Source organism: Ambystoma mexicanum, chromosome 11 (genome assembly GCF_040938575.1).
Source record: "Ambystoma mexicanum isolate Mex_15411 chromosome 11, UKY_AmexF1_1, whole genome shotgun sequence".
Classification (NCBI taxonomy): domain Eukaryota; kingdom Metazoa; phylum Chordata; class Amphibia; order Caudata; family Ambystomatidae; genus Ambystoma; species Ambystoma mexicanum.
The window spans coordinates 998050180-998072597 of NC_090934.1; the positions used below are offsets into that span (position 1 = coordinate 998050180).

A 22418-nucleotide genomic window follows, 5' to 3' on the forward strand; every position below is an offset into this window, starting at 1 on the left:
AGATAATTTTCCCTTCCTCCAAGAGCCTCAGTTCCTCCCTCTTCCCCCTTGCCTTCTGCATGTACTCCTCCCAACTCCCGGAATGGTTGTGTGCTTTCACATCCATGTCTCTTATTTCATCCCTCAATTTCCGCTCCACCAATGCCCGTTCCCTCTTTTTTTCTGGCTCCTTCCCAAATAAGGATCCCACGCCAAGTCGCCTTCCCTGCCTCCCAAACGGTTCTCTTATCCACCTCCCCATTGTCATTAATCTTAAAATATTCCCCCATTCATTTGGGAGTGGAACACAGGGTCCCTCCAGAGGGATTCATTACTCCTCCATTTAGACCCTTTGGGGATGAGGCCCAACCACTGTATGTCCACTGTCACCATATCGTGGTCGGAACAGGAAATTGGAATGATCTCTGACCCCCGAGCTTCTTCCAATGTATCTCTAGAGATGTAGAGTTAGTCAATACTTGTGTATGTCCCATGTGGCGGGGACTAGAACATGTACCCCTGTGTCCACGGGTGAAGGTGGCACCATATGTCCCTCATCCCACAATCCCCCAATGAGTCATGAAATTTGCGGTGTCCGGGGGCTCCCTAGCCCTGTCCCCGTGCCCAAGCCTGTCCATGTCCGGATCCGCCCACGTGTTGAAATCCCCTCCTGTGATGAAATGCCCCGAGCTTGCTACCAAAATGTTTTCCAGTGAGGCTTTCAAAAATCTTAACTGTCCCTGATTAGCGGCGTATACAGTGGCGATTATGAACCTCACCTTTCTAATGTCTCCCGAAACCAGTAGGGCCTTCCCCTCCACATCTGACCAAACCTTGGTGACTTAGTCCCTTCTTTAGCAAGATACCTGCCCCCGCCTTTCTCAAGGGGCCGGAGCCCCAGAATTCCCGACTGACCCGCCCGCATGGGTCCATTTTTCATCTCCCTTGACGAACATGACATCCAGTTCCGACCTTCGAAATTACCTTGCAACTATGGATCGTTTGGTGGGTGAGTTCAAGCCTTTTAAGTCCGGGGTGCCTATTCGCAGATGTCACAAACCACCCCCCCGGGCCTATTTTCCACTGGTGTCATCATGTTATCCCTATCCAGGAGTTTGTTTCATTCTATCTATGTGACATCCTTATGCATGCATAAACCCTGCCCAAAAATGTCTCTAGTGCTGTGAGAGCCCGTACCAGGAAGAAACCCCCCCCTCCCTTCTACACCCCCTCCATACCCAATTCCCGCCCCCCCCCCCATCCGGTGGCGGCGCCTCCCTGTTGACCTTACCAGGTGAAGACCGAACCACCTACGGGAGCTCCCCCACCCCCGGTTAGGCCCCTTCTCATCACACCATTTGCTATTTGCTCTTGAGCCCCCCTACTTCCTCCACTTCGCAACTCTTACCCCCCTATACCACTTCTTGTTGCTCCCCCCCCAACCAAACATATAACCCCAAGCACCCCCACAACTAACCGTGAGGTGGGACGAATCCCACCCCGGGTGGGAAACAATAACCAGCCGGGGCCCGTAGGTCTGGGTTCTTATACAGCCCTTTACCCCTGCTCAAACACCATAGGGCTGCTTGTGTTCTCTTATCACCTCAGGTCCCATCTGCAGGAGGGTTGTTCAGCTTTCTGAACTTCCGTGAGCCCAAGATGTGCCTTCTCCTTGATCCCTGTGTTTGCCAGTGTCCTCCGTCTGATTTCCCATCCTTTGAGGTGTGCAGAGTCTCTGCGTCTCCAATTAGTTTGTTCGTGCCCTCTTGATCTTCTCTTCTGTGCTTGCACTGCTCCGCTTCGAAAGAGATGGAGAACTGAAATCCCCACCTGTATCTTATTCCTTTTTCGTTCAGCCACTTGGTGAGGGATGAGCAGAGCCTACTTTTTGAGAGGGTGAGGGAGGACAGGTCCTGGAAGACAGTCACCCTTGCCGATCCATACCTCACTGGACCCTTTTTTCGAGTTTTCTCCAGTATTTGGAGTCTATCGCCATAATTAAGAAAGCCGACAAGAGCAGACCTTGGGCCACCAGCTGCCCCACCGACTCTGTGTATCCTCTCCATCTTGACCTTGTCAATAGCATAATTGTCGAAGATGAGTTTGGTGATGGTGTATACAGCACTCTGCAAATCCTTCTCGGTCTACCCTTCTTTCTCAGGAAGCCCAAATAGCTGGAGGTTGTTGCGCCTCTCTCGGATCTCTAGTTCATCCATCTTCAGGAGGATTACCTCCTCCCTCCTTTCCACTTCCGTCACGCCACATCAATTCGAGACTCCATCGTGTCCAGGGTGGACTGATTATGTTCCACTTCCTCCATCTTATCAAATCTGTGAGTGATTTTATCGACTCTCCCTCCAATGTCAGCCCTCATGCTTCTAATCTCTTCCAGGAGGGCTGCTACGTCCTTCGTGGCTCCAGCGTCCTCCCCGCATCGTTGACCTATTGCCTCTACTCTGCGTTCTTTCCTCGAGTGTATGGGTTATATTCATAGGGGGCCAATCTCGCCCTTGCGTCCATGCGCCTCAGCCTTTCTCCCCGCCTGTGCTGTCCAGTGCGTGGGTCAGTCTGACCTCCACTAGATGTTACTGTGTCCCCCCAGGGGCTGAGGGGGCAGTCCAGCTGGTGGTCTCGAGCCCATGGGTCCGTCCTGACACATGGCCCAGACGACTGCATTAATGACTTAAGTGACTCCAAAGGGCGTGGCCCGTACGGCGAGCCGCCAGGAATCCCCTTGACTAAGTTGCAACTTGCCCCTATAGGCCCCCCTGGGCCACCAACTCGGACCTAGGGGTATTGTCTGTCTCAGTCTTCCAATTGGGCTCCTTCAGACCTGGTCGTGCCAGGTTAGTATCTGTTTTGGTGGGGTAGGCACACGCCTCCCTCAACGTGCCCGGGGCCTGGGGGGGTCCACACCTTGCCTCCTTTCCTGTGCGTCTGATCGGGCCTCCCTCCAGTTGGAGTCCCCTGGGTACCTCGACCCCAGGTGCTGCCCCTCCTCTGGCTGTCCCCCCTGTAGACTCTTCATCCAGGCCGCGGAGAATGTCCTGCATCCCTTGGGTTAAGGGGGGTGGGCACACACCCCTGTATGATCCCAGGGTGCCCACACCTCACCCCCTGAACCAGGAGGCCTGCTTTTCTGCTAGACTCGCCCCTGTGTCTCGCCTCTGCCTCCACCTCCACTCCCAACAGCTGCCCCCGCCGCCTGTGTCACTCTCTCATAGAAGTTACCATAGGTAGGGGTGACCAGTCTTGGAAGTGTTATTATGCGGACCTCTGGGGGGGGGGGGGTGGAGGGAGTTTGGGTACTCTGCTCTTCCTCCTTTATTTCTCCATCGGTCCACCAGGCCACCTGTCCGTGACGGTAGCGTGTAGGGGTCCCCCCTGTTTGCACCCAGGCTGTGCGCCTCACACCTCCTTTTTTACAGCCCCTCCACTTCCGTCAGGCGCAGGGTGTAAGGGGGGGGTCCCCAGCAAGGCCACGTCAAAATGGCATGGGGCAGATGTTGCTTAGGTTGCCTGGCGGTGCCCCATGCTCTGGTGGGATGGGGCAACTTACTTCTCAGGTTCACCTCCCAGGAGCTGATCTGTCTACTGCTCCGCTCTGTGCCTCGCCTGCAGGCCAGCTCCAATCTTCTTCTCTCCCCCGCTCGCGGGTTGAAACCGCAGGGAGATGCCTCAACTGTGTGGGTGAAGCGAGCACTCTCTGCTGTAGACTTTGGGAGCTCCATCTTCTTCTTTCCTGAACCTTCCGGCCCGGGGGGGGGGGTGTGCACCTAGGATTCCCATGTCCCAGAGGAGATGCAGCGTTCTCCGGCAGGGGAGGGCTCAACCCTCAATATGGCCCAAATGAGAGGAACCTCTCTTGCAGCCACTTGTGCTTCTACCCATTCCCCTTCCTCTAGCTGCCCCAAGTCAGTCTCCCAATTCGTTTATAATTTAACCATGAGCAATGAAATGTTATTTATTGTTTGATATATTGTGATTACTTCCCCTCCAGCTGTTCCGGGAGTAGGTTCACCTCCATGGGTGGGTTCAAGAATGTCTATCTCTCATCCGAATTTGGCCGTATCGGCATGTTTTAGTCTTGCGTAAGTGTAGCTTTCCCTCTGCAGTAATCCAGAACTCTCCTGCAACACTTGGAACAGTGCTTTCTTTTTATTGCCTAACACATCTCCCAATTTGTGAATGCCTAGTTCTGTCCAAATGAACTAATTCCCTAGAATACCTACTTCCAGGATACAGGATACATGGGTTCTCCCATAGCGGGAGAATTTGGTTGCTTTTCCTTTTCCTTTTTCACCCCATAGTATTTGTGGCTTCCCTCCAGCTCTCCACATTCCTTTGTCCTGCTGTCGGCAGATTCTCTCTGCCCGGCTACCATGCAGTATTTGTGGATGGGATATATCATTCATCTGTTAATTATAACTTCATGTGCAACTGGGTTGTTCCTTTGAACACCCGTTAATTTGCCATCACCAGTTGTGATGCCCAGCAATATTTGCAGATGTACGGCACTTATGTATTGTCAAAATCGATATAGGATGATATCGTATACTACAATTTTCTTTTTATTTACCTTGAGAATACACACAGCTGTATATATATCAAAACGAGGATGCCTGTATTTGCATTTTATTTTGATCATTGTCTTATGAATAAAGGTGTTTGTGACATCTCACATGTAGTTGGTTGTTTACAATTGAGCATTTAACCCACATAAACAATATCGAGATTGACCCCAAATAATCCCTCTGATTATTGCTTTAATTCTGATGAAAAGTGTTTCAGGGACTTCCACCAGCGTGTTTTGCAATATGCATAAAATCTAGGGAGTGCCCTCCTTTTAAATGAATTGGCCCTTCCTATAATCGTAAGTTTCAAGTTGCCCTAGTGTGTGAACGATGATAAGACAGAGTTGATTATCCTGGGCACCCAAGCTAACATCAAAAAACTAAGCCAGGATTTCTCCTCATTCAACATAGATGGGAATATCATCCAAGTGTCCAAGGATGTAAAAACCCTGGGATTCTATCTTGATTCTACCCTATCACTTGATAAACAACTAAAATCCCTTGCCTCCTCTACGGCTTACATGTCCAAACTGATTAGAGCCGGCAAACCATTCCTCTCCAATAAGAGTTGCTTAATCCTGGCTAGAGACTTAGTACTCTCCAGAATTGATTACTGCAACGCACTATACTCCGTAGCCAATAAAACAATAACTCAAAGACTACAAATACTACAAAACAATGCCCTGAGAGCAGCTTTAGGCATAAACAAAAGATCCCATATCTCCTCCTCCAGACGCCATCACAACTGGTTGACCACGGACAACAAAATAAAACTCTAGATGCTATCCCTGACCCACAAAGCCCTTAATAACTCTGCCCCTAGATACCTGATTGACAAATTACACAGGAGAACATCTCTTAGACCAACCAGAGCTGTCAACTCTAATTGTTTGACAATACCAAACTTTAGACTCACCACGATCGGAGGAAATGGCTTCCAGGTAAAGGCTGCAAAAACCTGGAACTTTCTGCCACAAGACCTGAGAGTGGGCTTGCCCTACCTTCAGAAAAAATGTCATTTAACATCTCACCTCGACTGCCCTTAGCTGACCTGTGTCACCCACCTCCTACTGCAATTACTTGCATTAATTTGTTACTTCTGAAACCCTTATTGACCTTACCTGAACATTGTATATTCTGTAATTATTTGTGTTCTAGAGACCTTATTGTATTTTATAATGTACGTTATGCTATGTTGTAACCATGTAAGTTTTGCATTTTCTTGCCACTGCACCCTGCTACCCCTGGGTCTGGCGCTCATAAAAAGTGAATAAAACAAACAAACAAACTCCCCATACAATCAATGGTGAAAGTTAACAAACCTGTTGGCAACTTGACTGTTTTTCTTGTATTGGTCGACTCTGTCAGACCTTGTGTCCCTAAACCATCTGGACTCCGCCTCTTTCTATGCAACCCACACCAGCATTTTCCCACCTTTTGACCCCTATTTTCATATACCTTTGCTTTTGTGGCCCAATATGCCTATTTCGCCTCATTCAAAACCACAGATTTGTACTGGGCTAAGGCCTGTACTAGCTTCACCTTCGCCTCAGTCGTACTTTCGTCTACGTATTTCCTTTCCTTTTCCTCAATTTTTCTAGAGCATCCAGCTTCCCTCTCCTTTCTTTCCGGTGATGTCCGATTACTCCCATCGCCTTCCACCTGAGGACCATTTTATACACCTCACAAACAGTGCATTTAGCTTCAACTGTCCCTACATTGAACTCGAAATATTCTTTCGCCCTAGCCTCCAAATCCTCCCTTGTCTCATCTATGCCCAGATAATAGGGATTCAACCGCCAATCCCCTTGCACTTTCAACTCCTTCCCAGAGATCTTAACCTACAGCGGGGTGTGTTCGATCTACCTCTTGACAGGTATTGCACTTCTGTCAATCTCCCCACTATGGTGAATGGTATGAAGTGTAATCCAAACGGGATAGTGACGCCTGTACCTCTGAGTAGAATGAGAAGTTCTGCTCACTAGGGTGCAATCACATTCTTCAGGCCACTAGCGTCCACAAAGTTCACTAGTACAGTGTGTGGTGTATTGCTCATTGGTCTGGCCCCATGTGAGCTCCTATCCACATCTCCCTGGATGAAATTAAACTCCCCTCCCACTATCGTCGGATCTGTCTGTGTGTGGCCAATAATGCTTCTACTGCCTGTACTCCATTTGTAGGGGAGTTGGTGCATATGCACGATTATGGTGATCGTCCCTGCCCTCAGGTCACCCACCACTAAAATGTATTTACCATTCATGTCCCTTTCCACATGTATTACACTGATAGGAATGTTGAGTTTGATTAAGATTGCTGCCCCCCCGTCCCCTGGAGCTCCTACAGTACCCTGCGTTTGCCGCAACCTTCTACTGTCCCTCTACCCAGAAAGTTGCACGCGGACCCCAACAAGTGCGTCACTTGCAGCAATATTATGTCTACTTTTTGCCTATTGAGGTATCTGCTAACCAGTCCCCTTTTAATCTTGTCGTTCAGCCCATTTACCTTCTAGGTGAGACATTTCAATTCTCTTCTGCTTTCATCTATGGCCATAGTTGTTAGACAATGTTTCCCACCTCTGTCCGGTTGCATCAACAAAGTCCCTGTCTTGCAGATCAGTATTGTCAAGTGCAGCCCCCTTCCACTCCTTGCTGTATTTTTGCCCCTACCCTGTAAACAAATCCACAACCATAGCTTCCGTGTAACACCCCCACCCTACATTTCCCTGCCCCCAACATGAAGCATCTGTTGTCCCCAAATAACAAACTATCATGCCCGCCCATCAGCTACTCCTAAAGGGGGCCTCACGCAGGCACCCGCTCTGAGGATCCTCCTTTTCCCCCTTTGTTTCCACTGTCCCTTGGGGCTTTTCCCACTTGTGTAACGATCCCTTCAACAATTGCTGGTGATTACCGTTGGAGCCTCTCGTGTTTCTTCTTGAGTGCATTTATGTTTGAGCCCCCTCACTGTCCATTGACCTTCCCTCACCCGTGGACGCAATGTGCTTTGTGCATCCAGGAATCTCCTTTCCCTTCTCCTTTGGGAGCAGAGCCCATACTTACAGCCCAGTCTCACGCTTTTGTTGAGTTTGTATAGAATCAAACTCCTTTAAGACCAATCACTCTGAGCGTTGCTGTGTATATAGTGGCATATTTCATATGCTGCGCTCTGTTTCCTCCCTGCCATATCAAAGGATTGACTGGCTTTCTGTACTGCCCTGGTGAAGTCGGAGTAGACCGCTATTCTGGCCCTGTTGAACCCAAGAGTACCCATCGTCCTCGCTGCCTGCAGGATCGCACCCCAGTCTTGCTAGGTTAGCAATTTTGTGATCACCCCAGTCTCGGGGCGGGGGGGGCCTTCCCGGAGGAGTGGCTCTTCACTGGGCACTATGGGCTCTCTCAACAGAGAAAAAACTGGATAGCCCCTTGAAGCCCACCCACTATTTCAGCCACACCTCCGTGAAAAGTTCCACTGAGGGTCCTTCTGAATTTTCAGGAATGCCACTGATATGCATATTGTTCTGCCGTGCCCTTCCCTCCGCATCTTCCATCCTTTCTTCCTGCTGGTGAGCACGTCTTTAGAGGCTTAATTGTGTCCTCAATATCTGAGATACGTTGTTCCGTTTTTCTCTACCTTTGCTGATGCCTTGTGCAGGTTGTGCGTCAGCCACCTGACATCTGCCCTTTCTGCATCGATTTGTTTTCTCAACGTCTTTTGTCTCAGATATGGGCCATAAAATGCCTTGTGTGGAGGCATCTGGGGGCGCTTCATCTCGCTGGTCCATGTTCTTTCTTGCTTTCATCCCGTCGTGAATGTGTCTATATTGTGATCATGGCTCTGCATCTTCCCCCACTGCTCGCTGGATGAGGGTCCTACGCCGTTGCCGTTCTCCCTCCTTCTTGATTGTCAAGTCACCAGCACGAAGCGGGAATGTTCTCTTTCCCATACACCGCCTCATCTTTGTATTTCCCTCTGAGCTTCCAGCCTCTCTGGGCCCCTGGCAATCTGCTGTAGGCTCGTGATTGTCCACAGCTGGCAGACTGTGTTGCTCAGTGACATTCCAGTTGTCTGCGTTCAGGCCATCTCCTTCCTAGAGCCATGGGGTGGGAGGGGCTGAGGGTGTGTATGTGTATTGCAGTGGGCTGGTGGGAGCACTGTCCCATGGAGGCACAGCGTCTGTGGGGGGCCCTTTCTCTCCAGTGCCCTGGCTTCTCTGCCCGCTCGCTTCTCCCAACCCCATCCTTACCCTCTTCAGATCACTCTGTACCTCTCCCAACAGTGCTTCCTCTGATTGCGCTCCATCCTATTCTCACGGCAGGGTCACTTTACCATGCAGTGAAATGTCGCAACCACCATTTTGTTAATCGTGGCTCTGTCTCGGCTCGCACCTCCTCCCCGAACACACCCGCCGATCTCTGCTCCCGGTAACACCAGTGCTTTGCTTTCGGTCCTGCAACCCCTCCACAGGTTGATCTCACTGATCTCCTCTAGATTACGGCAGACTCGCCTGTAGGCTCTTTTGCCGAGCTCTGTTGCTGGGGCATAAGTCTGGAAGTGTTTTAGTGTGGGGAAGCAGTGCAGGTGTGCGACCGGTGACATCAAAGACGGTACCATAATAGGGGGGGCGTGGCTAACTGGCCATGGAATAGGACGTGCTGCGTGAGGAGCTCCTGATGAAGTGAAGTTACCTGCTGAAACTGCAACGAGCGCCTAGAACTTTGAGGATCAGGCGTCGGAAGCCGCACGCCAAGTGAAGTTCGCTGGAGAAGTTCATAGTCCCCGAGAATCGTGAGATATACATGTTTTTGTCGGTGCGACTGTGTGGCCGCTTCGGCACCAAGATGGCGGCTAACAAAGGAGAGGCCTCCGAGGAGAAACGGAACTGATTCCCCGGAACTGCGGGACACGGCTGCGGTCAATAGCCTGGAGGAATAATACAATAGGGTGATATGACGGAGTGGTCGAAACCATGAAAGCGCCCGGCCTGACATACGCTAATGGAGCCTCGGCGATCTGACCGCAGGAGGAGATAACATTGGATGCTTGGGTGACGAGGCCTACGGAAGTTGAATGGGGAGTGTGAGGCCATAGCCCAGCCGTAAGACAATTCGAAGTGCCACCTCGAATGCGAGTTAGGAGACCTGGAAGCCGGACCATTGTCGGACCGAGGACAGTGCAACAGCAGCACTAAGGCGGAGGCGTACAGGAGTGGAGGAAAGCTCCATGTCGGTGAAAGGGTTGAGAGTCAAGACCATGCAACCCACGATGGAGACTTTCACGAGAACGCAACGGACCCCCTCAACATCAGTGCAGAGCATGATCGTGACCCCCTGCGGAGGACGTCCCCGAAGGGGTCAAGCACCAGATCCTAGAGGCTATAACGGGACTAAGTGCTAAATGGGATTTGGCAATGGCAGATCTACGCACAGCTCTAGAGAATAAGATTGATGCCGTGGGTACAGAACTCACCTTGCTACGTCAAGATGTTAGGGCACTTGCAGAAAGGACCAGCGGTCTGGAAAGTGGGGTGAAGATTAACACCGATGTTAGCACGAGCAATGCGAAGGAGATCCATGTCTTAAAACAACAGGTCGCCAACCTGGAAAATCGTGTGGAAGAGGCGGAAGGAAGGTCGAGGAGAAACAACATTTGCGTGGTTGGCCTTCCGGAGGGAGAAGGCCAAGACCCCACAAATTATGTTGAAAACATGATCCTACAAGGGATCGGAGCCGGGAATCTTTCGCAGGGATTCACGATGGAGAGGGCGCACCGCGCCCTAATGAGGAAACCCCGGCCGGGGGCCCTGCCAAGACCGATCATCGCGAGGATCCTGAATTACAGGGACCGAGAAAAGATCCTCGAATTTTTTCGTAAGGGCGGCACGATAGAGAGAGCATCCACCAACATCACAGCATACCCAGACTACACGATACTGGTGCAGCGGCAGAGATACAGTTACGTAGCCGTCAAAAGGAGGCTGAGGGCAGCAGGAATCAAATACATGCTTCTGTATCCGGCACGATTGAAAGTGCTACATAAGAACAAAGCGCTATTTTTTGATACCCCTGAGGATGTATCACATGGCTGGACCTGCAGGGCTGCCCGGAACAAGAAGCGGATCGTGACCGGCAGGATCATACCGAATGAAGATTTAGTAAGGAGGAGGACCCTGATTGTACAGAGAAACTGTAACTAACTGAACCTTGTACACAATCTGAGCCTGGTGCTCGATTTGGACTGGAATATAGTGAGTGTAACTGTAATTGGTAACGGTTTGGCAATTGTATGCGTAATGTTTTTTGAAAGGAGCAACAGAACGCGGACGACCTACCCCAAAAGACTATTAGTTTCAGCGGCCATTAGGGCGGCTTTACCCTACTGAGCCCTGAGTAGAAGCTTGCGCTAGGCAGGGCTAGATGTGGGGGTGCCTGAGATCCAGGAATGGAGCTGGGCAACGGTTGGGGAGGGTATTGTTGGGGGAGGGGCGGGTGGGAAGAAGGTTGGGGGATGGGGAGTTGAGTGTGTGTGTGTGTGTGTGGTTATGGGGAGTTTAAGTTTTGTTTCAAGCCTCTTTGGAGGAATCATTATGTTGTACTTGCGGTGTATGAAGGGGCGTAATCGACGGAGGATCGGGAGGGTGCTTATTAACGACCTATGGGGGACCTCAGGATAATAACGTGGAACGTCAGGGGCCTTAACAGCTACCTGAAAAGAAACAAAATCATGATCTATCTGAAAAGGCAGAAAATAGACATCGCATTACTACAGGAGACGTACTTGTCGCGAGAGAAGTTGGACCTAGTTAAGAGAAAGTGGAGAGGGACCGTAGTGGGTTCGCCATACTCTGCATATGCCCGGGGGTGTTAATCTGGTTGGCACCGCATGTCCCATTCAAATCGATACAAGAGGTGGTTGAAACTGATGGAAGGATGGCTATATTGCGGGGGCTGGTGGAGAGCAGGGAGATATGCTTAGTAAACACGTATGCCCCCAACCAAAACACTGCAGCATATTTCAGAGCCCTGTGTACCAATCTTAGTACGTGTATAGGGAGCGCGGTGATCTGGGGCGGGGACTTTAATAGTGTGCTGGATCCTGTGGTGGACAGATCAGATGGCAGGGTGGGTAAGCCTAGCCCAGCGGCGAGAGCGTTGCAGATGCTACTAACCTGATTTTGGCTTTACAGATGCGTGGAGGATGAAACATCCCACTGAGAGGCAATACTCGCACTATTCAGCCCCGCACCAACTGCACACTAGGCTCGATTACGTCTTTCCTACAGCAGATGTGATGTCTGAGATTACTCAAATCGAATATAAGGCCAGGGTCCTCTCGGATCATTCGCCCCTGATCCTCGGATGGCAATATTGCCCCCCGAGGGCGAAGATCCCTACATGGCGCCTCGGAGCGGAGGCGCTCAAAGATCCAGTCTTTAGAGAAGATATAAGGGAAGAGATTGCTAACTTCTTTGAATAGAATACTGGGAGTGTTGATTCTGCGGGCACATTATGGGAAGCTTTTAAGGTGGTGAAGTGGGGGCGGCCATTGCTAAGTCAAGAGGGTTACAGGGCGGGGTCTTGGCTGACCTACAGAGTGCGGAAACTGAGCTAGAAGCAGCATTGAAGAGCGATGACGTAGACACGCTGGTACTCCAACTACAGCAACAATGTGCAGGGCATTGGGAAAGACTCTGCAATCTCAATTATAGAAAATATGTTGAGAGGCAGCACGCGGGGGGAGACGAGACAGGCCGCCTTTTGGCCTGGCTATACAAAAGCGAGACCCCTAGGCCTCCGATTAGGACCATTATTAGGGAGGACGGAGATGAGGTGGCCACGCAAGAGGGGGTTAACAAAGAGTTTGTGGGATATTACAGAGTGCTGTATGGAGATGATGAGATAGGTGACCAGCGCAAGATAATCGAAACGTTAGAAGACATAGGGCTGCCCAAGATAAGCGACGAAGAGAGGGAGGAGTTAGATGAGCCAATCACGTTGGAGGAGTTAGAAGAGGTTGTGAAGCAGTTGCCTACCTGTAAGACTCCAGGGGCAGATGGGTTCCCCAGCAAATTCTATAAAGTATACAGAGAGGAAATCCTCCCCCCAATACTGGACATGCTGAATGAAGCGTTTGAGATAGGACGGTTGCCTGAGTCACTCAGAGAGGCGATCATAATACCGCTGCCCAAGCCCAATAAACCGGAGCATAGATGTGGTTCCTACAGGCCTCTGTCGATGCTAAATCAGGACAGCAAGATTCTCACGGCTGTCCTAGCAAATCGATTGCCGAGAGTGATTGGTAGACTCATACATCCTGATCAAACGGGTTATGTCCCGAGCAGAAACATAACACACAACCATAGGCGACTTCACCGGGTGGTCGAATGGGGTAGTAAGAACGAGGGTGAGATGGCGATAGTGTCTCTAGATGCAGTTAAAGCTTTTGATTCGGTCAAGTGGTCATGGCTATTGGCTGCTTTGGAAGGGTGTGGAATGGGGCCGTGCTATATCAGGTGGGCCAAGATGTTGTATAGTGAGCCGCTTGCCAGGGTCCGAACTGGAGCGGTGATATCCGAAAGATGGCAACTTGGCAGAGGCACCAGACAAGGGTGCCCCTGGTCCCCGATGCTTTACATCTTGGCCCTGGAGCCTCTGGCAATATGCCTTAGGACACAGTATGAGGCGATTGGCATTGAGGTAGGAGGGGAACGACACTTGATATCCTTGTACGCGGATGATTTGTTGCTGTACTTGCAATACCCAGAAGAAAATCTCTTATACATACTTGAAGTGATGGAAAGGTATGCAGAGTTGTCGGGCATCTCGGTGAACCCCCAAAAGTCTGTGATATTCCCGCTAGGTAGCTATAAGGGGATCCCTGTAGATGGACTACCGGTGCTACAGGTACCAGGGGCAACTAGCTCTTTTCGCTATCTGGGAGTAGATGTATATCATAAGGTGCAAGATGAACACAGACACAATACGGAAGTAGCCGTCGAGAAAATTAGAAACAGTATGCAGTTCTGGGCAAGATTGCCCTTGGCGATGATGGGGCGGGGGGCCATGCTCAAGATGGTAGTTCTGCCCAGGCTCCTGCATTACTTTAGTAATATCCCATACATAATACCCAAGAAGTTTTTCAGTAAATTGAACAGCATGTGTAGGGATTTCCTGTGGCACGGTACCCGAAATAGAGTGGCGTTTTGGAAACTGCAGAACTTTTATGAAAAAGGAGGTATCAGACTGCCCCATTTTGAGGTTTATTATTTGGCGGTACAGTTACAATATGTGGCTAAGTGGCTTTCTGATGAAGTGACCCCTGAGCACAGGGTGCTTGGACAGGACTGCGCCCGTTTATTTGAAAGAAATGATCTGGCTGTCCGAAACTGAAATGAGGGGGCGTCCTGCGATGTTGTGGCTTGGATGGAAAATTTGGCGTAGGGCTTGTCGCTTAATGGAAGTCGCATACCCGTGCCTCCCGCAGATACCGCTGGTTGATTTGACAGGAGGGGATGATCAGCTGAGGGCGATTGTTAGGACCTACTGGGAATCGGTGTGGCTGGCAACGCTAGGCGATGTTTGGCAAGAGGGATCCATTAAGGAGTTTATAGAACTCAACGAAGAGGCGGGGCTACACACGGGTCAATATGTCACGTACATTAGATTGGTGCGGATGATTAAGAACACCTGGCCAGAGACAGTTTTGATAGAAGAACCAGATGCAGTTTTGGAAACAATGTATGATATATCTGAAGGGGATCATGAGATCTCGAGACTGTATGAGATGGTGATGGCTAAGGTGGGGAAAGATTTGACGCATCTGAGACTGGACTGGGAGGTGGAAGTGGGGGCCCCGATAGAGGACAGGATATGGGAGCGTGCCCTGGGTTACCACAAAAAAGTGTCTAGAAATGCCAGATTAAAACAAATTCAGCTGTATGTAACGCATACGGCATACATGACCCCCCTTGAGGATATCTAAGTTCCGAAACGCTGGAATACAAGTGTGTCCTAAATGTAACCTGGAAAACGCTGACATGACGCATATGTTTTGGTCGTTCCCGATTATTAGGTGCTACTGGGGAGAAGTGGCGCAGAAACTGGCTGATAAAGGGGTTACTCTTGTCACTGACACGGCTTGGGCCTGCTTACTGGGCGGGTTCCCTAGGCCACGGAAACTCAAACATATTGAGAAACTGAGAAATCTGGCATATGTGCTTGCGAAACGTAGGATCGCCGTGGGGTGGAAGAAATGCCACAAACCTAAGGTGGATGTATGGTGGAAGGACTTGCAGAAATGGGCGGAGGCTGAAACGGTGGCATGGCAAGATGTGAGTAGCCGGGCTGATGAAGGAGAGGCGGGCACCCTGTTGGCCTGGAAAACGCTAATAACAGAATTGTTTGGAGTAATATCAAATCCAACAGACTCCGAAGAGAACGAAACCCGGCTGCATGTGCCAAACATTGAAAGAGATTGACAAATAGGCTCACGGGGGGAGGGAGGGATAGTGGGAGCAGTGACTACGATAACTTGATGTGTAATTGAACTATTATGATTATGCTGCTTGTTTGGTTTTCGTTGTTTTGTTTGCATAAAATCAATAAAAGAAATTTTAAAAAAAATGACGGTACCATAATAATAAGACCAGGCAGTCAGGTAGGGTGGAAAAACTTTGGCCACAAGCTTTATTGTATACCAAGCTATGTGTAAAGAAAAATAACCAACAAAAATCATAACGCAACAAAAAACACAATGGTAAAACCAAACAAATTTTGGGGAAACGAGGGATCAGGTGAGCGGGGGGACCCTACTCCCACGTAGGGCCAACTCGAGGCTGATCTCTGCCGCCTCTCACATCAAAGCTTGTGACTTTCTGGGGACCCAGCGTGTGAGCCGTGTCTGGTTTATCTTCCACTGCAAATATGCCCTGAGGTCATCACATGTCCCGGGCCCCTGGGCACAAGGTAGGCCGCCATATGCTGACAGCCACTTCGCACCTATGTGCGTGGCTCTCTGCTTTCCCCATATCCTACCAATTAGCACCCTGGTTGTCTGGGTCCCTTCCCTGTCAAGGCTGACCCTATTGGGATTTATTTATTTATTTATTTAGCGCACAGGCAGCCCAGAGGGCACCGTGGCGCTTGTTACAGATATGAAAATGACTTGTTGTACATACAGTGAAGTCATTACTTAGTTGCAAGAAAAAAAGGTAGCTACAGGAGAGGAGGAGGAGGAGAAGAGAGGAGGAGAAGAGAGGAGGAGGAGGAGAGAGTAGACGACACGAAGGAAGAGGAATTAGTTAAACAAGGTGGTTTTCAGTTTTTTTCGGAAGGCAGTGAGAGAGGTTTCTGCTCTGAGCCTGCTAAGTAGTGCGTTCCATAGCTTAGGGGCAATGTAGGGGAAACTTATTCCACCTGCTCTGGCTCGTTTGATGCGTGGGACCCTAAATTGGTTGGTGTGGCATTGCCTGGTTGGTCTGGTGGAGTGAGATCTGGCTAGCGTGTCAGACAGGTATGAAGGTGCAGACAAGTTGATACATTTGTGTGCGGTGGTAAGTATTTTGAATGTAATGCGCTCTGACAGGTAGCCAGTGTGCTGCCTTTCTGGCTTGCGCGATGTGGTCCCTTTTAGGTATACTGAGAGCTGCTCTTAGTGCATTGTTCTGTGTTGTTTGGAGTTTATTGAGATTGGAGTTGGAGGTGCCAGCCAATAGCGCATTACAATAATCTAGTTTGGCTCCAATGGTGGCTCTGGCAATAGAGAGGCAGTTATCTTTGGTAAGGAAAGGTTTGATGGCATTAATGAATTTAATGCTCAGGGCGGAGGCAGAAACAATGGAGTTGACTTGCTTGTCCATGGAGAGTGAGGCGTCGATGTGGACTCCCAGTGTTTTAACAGAAGGTAGAACTGGGATGACACAATTGTCTATGCAGAAGTTGGTGTAGAGTGGGTCGAGGTTAGTGAGAGTGGATTTTTGACCAAGGATGAGAATTTCGGTCTTATCTCTGTTAAGGCATAGGCCGTTCGTGGCCATCCATGCTTGGATGGTGGCGTATATATTCTGGAGGGTGGCTGCGTCCTGATGGTAGAGTCCTGTGAGCGGGAGGAGTACTTGGGTATCGTCAGCGTAGTTGGTGTATGTGATCCCAAGTGCGTCCAGTTTATCAAAGAGAGGTTTGGTAAAAAATTATAGAAAGTAGGAGCCGTACATGAGCCCTGAGGGACTCCATGCCTGATGGTGGTAGGCTCTGTGTTAGCTATATTGGAAAACACTTTCATCATTCTTCCTTCGAGGAAGGAGGTGATCCAGTTTGTGGCTTGTTTGGAGAAATGTGCGGCCTGAGTGAGATGGTTAGTGAGGATGGCATGATCGACTAAATCAAATGCCACCGAGAGGTCTAGGAGGAGCAGAAGGGCCGGCTTGCCTTTGTCTAAAATTAGGGTAATTTGGTTCTTCAGGTCTAGTAAAGCGGTTTCAGTGCCATGACCTTTGCGGAATCCGGACTGCCTTTTACCTAGGACAGAGTTATTTTCCAGGTAGGACTGTATCTGCATGTGTGCAGCTTTATCTAAGATTTTTAGAAGAAATGGAACCGTTGTAATGGGCCGGTAGTTGTTAGGTTGGGAAGGGTCCAGGGTTGGTTTCTTTAAGAGCGGATGCACCCACGCCTCTTTAAGGCTGTCAGGGACTTTGCCCGTCTTGAATGAGGCGTTAATGAATGCTGTGATGATCGGTGTGATGGGTGCCGCACACTCTTTAATGATGTTGGGGGGGCATATATCGCCTTTGCATTGAGATGGTTTGAGCTGTTTGAGGATGAGGAGAGCATCGGATTCGGTGATTGGAGAGAAATTGAATTTGGAAGTGTGCTTATCTTTAGCAGTATTGACGGGAGAGGGTCTGTTGGGGGTGCAGGGCCTTGAAGTGTTCTGCTATTTTATTTTGAAGAAGGTCTATTTTATTTAACATCGCTGTTTGGATGCTATTGCACCAGGCTCCAGCCTTAACAATCTCATCTGTACAGATAGGGGGGACAGTGAGTTCTTTAAAGATAGTGAAAAGCTCTTTTGAGTGGGAGTTAGCTTCCATGATACGTTTATTGTAGGTTTCTGACTTCGCCTTAAATATGGCACTTTTATATTTTTTAGAAATACAAAGAAAGTCTATTTTGGTGGCATCGCAGGGATTGGCCTGCCATGTTGTGAGGGCTTGGTGCTTGCATTGGCGTAGATTTAGTAGGTCATCCGTGAACCATGAGTTGGAGTGAAACTATTTTTTTTTTCTTTTTTGTTTTCAAGAGGAGCTGCGACGTTGATGGCATGGGTAAGGGTGTCTTTGAAGATCTCTGCTAGAATGTTGGGGTCAGAGGAGAAAGGAGGTGCTAGGCAGGGGTTCTTGAGAAAGGGACGTATATTGTCTGCTGTAAGTTTTTTGGCACTTCTGGCTATCTTGGCCGGTGCGGGTATAAGTGGTTTGGAGTATAAGGACATGGGAATGCAGAATTGAAGGCAGTTGTGATCAGACCATGGAAGGGCTGTGTTGGAGTTGAGGGTGGAGCCACAGTTGTGATCTGCCACCCAATCTAAGATACGGCCTTTATTATGGGTCGGGGCAGTAACTATCTGTGTGAATCCTAGATCTGTGAGGTTTCTGGCGAGAGTGGTAGCTGCTTTGTCAATTTTATCATTGTATCCAAGGTTTAGGTCTCCTGGGAGCAGTGTTTTGGAAATTTATTTGATGTTTTTTCCAAGGAGATGGTTGACTATGCCTGTGAAGTTATTGACAGGGCCTGGGGTCTAAATATGACGTGAATGTTTACTGTATCTTTAGGGGAGAGGGTGAGTTTGGCTGAGAGGATGTCGGTGGTGTCTTCCCCGGAGGTGGGAGTCTGTCTTAAGGCTAGGGTGTCTTTAAAAATTAGAGCGACCCCACCTCCCGTTTTAGCTACCCTGTCCTGTCTTAAGATCGAGTAACTTGATGGTAAAGCTAGGCTGATAGTAGGGCCAGAGGCGGAATGCAACCATGTTTCTGTTATGGCTAACATATCTAAGTCTTGGCTGGTAATAATATCATTGACTTCTAACGCGTGGGCTTTGAGTGAGCGAACATTTAATAGAGCACATTTAAGGTGTTGGAGCTTTTTTGATTGTGGTGGCTTGAGGTCGATAGTAGGAATGAGCTTTTTGGTAGTGTGGGTAGGCTTATTGGTCCCGTGATGTCTGGGAGGAGTGAGCGTCGGCGCCCTGTTCAGGCGCTTGTGGGTAATAGTGTATGGCGGGCGGCAGTTCTTAGCGTGAGTCTGTGAGCCTAGGCGTGAGTTCCTAAGTGTTACCTGCATGGGTGTGGAGGGGAATGCTAAAGGGAATGTGCGTGTTCTGAGTCTGTGCTGCCTGAGTGAGATCTCGGGCATTTTGGGGGGGGGGAGTAGCGTGTGTGATGATGTGCCCAAGTTCCATGATATGGCTGTTGGGTTGCCCTGTGGGCACGAAGTAGGCAATACTACTAGTAAGTAAGATGTAGACTAAACCTATGAGGATGTGCAGTGTGTGGGCGATGTACATATTGAGATAGGGCAGCGAGAGCTGGATGCTATAAGGGTTAGACAACACAATATCACAGTGGTCTCTAAGCGACCATAAGGCACAACACAATAGCACAGTGGTCTCTAAGCGACCATAAGGCACAACACAGTAACACAGTGGTCTCTAAGCGACCATAAGGCACAACACAATAGCACAGTGGTCTCTAAGCGATCATAAGGCACAACACCATAACACAGTGGTCTCTAAGCGACCATAAGGCACAACACAGTGGCCCAGTGGTACACAGTAGGCAGATTCGATTTTAGCAGTGGATGCCTAAGACACAGTATGCAAGTATACAGGCGTTCTAGCATAGAACACAGAGGGCAGATTGGAATTATATTTGAGCGTCCGACTAAGCACAGGGTACAAGATGGTTGGCAAGGAAGATGTTGTCAACATATGCTCTTAGTACTATGCGGGGTCAGGTGTGTACTAAGCTGTGGTTATAAGCTAACAAGGTGATAGGCAATGGCCTAGGGTCTGCAGCACCTAGCAGGTATAGGAGAGCTAGTTGTAGGGTGGACTGTGGATGGAGATAGAGTGGAGATTGCTATCAGGCTCAAGTCATAGAGCGGACCACAGGTCTATAAGTAGGTAACAGAACATGTGGTACACATTGGGTATAATATAGAATGAGGCTACTATCTTATTGCGTACTGACAGAGTCTAACAATTGGGCATAGCAGATGTCTCTAGCAATCTAACCTAGCAGAAGACTAACAATGCAGTATTACAATGTGTTTAGCGAGACATAGGGAATGCTATTACAACACGTCTCAGACGGACCTTACAAGATCGTTCAGAAAGTCAAAGTCAGCTTTGAGCATGGATTTACGAGATGTCCATGAGCGTTTTTACTACAGGATGAACGTTAACGATAGGCAGGAGGAACAACGGCTGGATTGCAAGACGTTCATAGTATGGGTCCGTTATACAGGGCGGCACCGGCACAATCGGTGCAAACAGGGGTAAACGGGGGCCTTATGAGGGCCTTAGAGGGGCTGCCGGCGGATGTTGGCGAAATAAGAATATGCTAGTTGCCTAGCAACGAGGCTACAGCCTCGCTTTGGCGCTGCGCTGCGCCCACCATCATGGAGTCAGGCCGTGAAGGTCAGGCACGGATCTCTGTGCTTATGAAGGGAGAATAGCTTCTGGATCTGCTGCAGCCAGCGTGTGGGCAGGATGGTGCCTTACCCCGTAGTGGGCACAGCATGCAGCAGCTGTGCCTCGTGGAGCCGTGGTCTTCTGGGGTCTCGCAGCATGAGGGGCCAGGCAGGGCCGCGGATCGCAGGAGTCGTCGGTGAGGAGGGGCTCCTGCCCTCTCCTCCGCGTGGCTGCTGGAGCGTTCTGGATGCCATTGTAAGGCTATCTAAGGCCACAGGCCCCGTGCTGGCATGAAGGGACCGAGCGATAGAGGCCATGGGGGGGGGGGGTTAGGTGTAGGGTGGGGGCAGAGAGGAGCCGCTCCCACCCATTGTTTGCCATGGCAAACAAACAGCCAGGCCGGGGGAGGGGGACAAAATGGAAAAGGTGTGAGAAACAAGCAGGGTGCCTGGGGAGGGCCCGGCCCTCAGGAGCATAACAAAAGGCAAGGGGGTGATATAAGGAGCATCCAAAAAAGCTATCGGCACAGCAGAAAGAAAGCACACCCAGTTCAGGTAAAGCTTTCTTGGGGAAAGACGAGGAACATTTCGTTTTCCCACCCAACCCACCCTAAGGAAGGAGGCAATTATGTATATATAACACAGGATATCAGGGTCGGTACCGGCAAAGTCATAGGCGGCACGTGTCTAAGTAGAGGATGCCAATTGGACTGAAAGAAAGGAACCAGCAAAAAATGGAGGCAAAAGTCCGGCTTGCATGCACGCAAAGGAAAGGACTTGCCAACGGAAGTGAGGCATCACTCACCTTGTACACGGTGTGCCCAAAAGCACACCTGTTTTTTATAGTATGGTTTATTATGTTTGTAAGAAATAAATGGCTACAGCCCAAATTTTCCACACAGAATGGTATGTAGTGTTTGTCACGGATAGGGGTATAAATGAGATCCCGGGTGCCCACACTACTTAGACTAACAGAGGGGAGGAGGGAAACAGGAGGGGAGGCGCGCCTTTAATTTCCTCCCGTCTCCCCCCCACAGTGTTTCCTGCGGCCGCTCCCAAGCTGAAGGGCTTCTGCCTTTTAGCTTCATGGGCAGTTAGGTGGGGTGGTCCCCCTCATTCCATGGCACTAGACCTTCGAGTGCTCAACAGCGCCCCCTTAAATTTTTTAAGTGACCATCATATTTTTTTTCTTCAAGGTACACTAAATGTATTATTTGTTTCGGCTGAAGAAATGCATTTATGAATGATCATTTACTGGTGCCCAAAGTTAAAGCACCAGGTCGATTATGTATATCGTATGTTGGGCGTTTTGGTGTCAAATATTTTTGTCCCCTACTGCATGAAGTGCATTCATGAATTGTGACGAGTGACCTGATTGCCTGGCTACTAGTTTACTACTTTGAAGTTTTGCACATTGATCTACCTATCACAGGAAGCTTGTATCAAACCACCCGTGTCCCCTTTCACCCTAATCTAAGAATCGAAAATGGCGCTGGCAATTATTTATTTGTAAATTTCTAATCTTTATTATACCCTCGCCCGACACTAACCCACTCGCGCATTACTCTTAAACAGAAGATCTGATGACTGCCATATGGTGACAAGTATTAATGACCACTAATGTTTTGCTTTCGCCAAATGGACTAGTGGGTCGAGAAATCTGCCGGTCTCCAGGCACTTTCTGCCGGTGAATTATACCCTACATAGATGCTCATGCTTTTAGCAGCCATGGGCAGGGTAGAGGGCTACTGGCCTGGAAAGCTGAGCAAAACTTCAAAGCAAGTGTTGCCGATGCTGGCGCACATTGTGTGGTGGAGAAGGGATGCAATGTCATCAGTGGGATGAGCAGAGGAGGCACCGCAAGTGGGGGTTGCCAGAGGCAGAGGTGGGTAAAGCGCAGCATTGACAGGAGGTGGGTCACAGAGCACATGGTGGAGGATGGCGGCGAGGCACTGGGGAGCGTGTTGGAAGCGGGAAAGAGAGAACATTTGTTGCAGGCACGCTACAAAGGAAGCGGAACATTTGGCCGCCTACCAAATAATAGTGCCCAGAATTCCTGCTTCTTGATTGGTCTTACTGATTATTCTTAAAAAGGTGTGAAATGGTAATAGAGTATTCTCCTGAGTCTTATATGTCCCTAAAAATAGAAAATAACCCTGATAATGACGTTGCCCAATCA

The 22418-nt window shown here is 49.5% G+C and overlaps 1 protein-coding gene across 3 annotated transcripts in view; it reads left to right on the plus strand.

Moving 5' to 3' along the window:
- Positions 1-22418, plus strand: part of BLM (BLM RecQ like helicase) — an 865782-nt gene that overhangs the window by 51821 nt on the left and 791543 nt on the right. For 2 of the 3 annotated variants that reach the window (XM_069624184.1, XM_069624185.1), the window contains exon 1: positions 20262-20495. The exons of the other annotated variant lie outside the window; for it this stretch is intronic. In XM_069624184.1, coding sequence (XP_069480285.1) covers positions 20488-20495 — 8 coding nt within the window. In that variant the 5' untranslated portion in view covers positions 20262-20487. Of the gene's footprint in view, positions 1-20261; positions 20496-22418 lie in introns of those variants that run through there. 3 annotated transcript variants of the gene reach the window in all.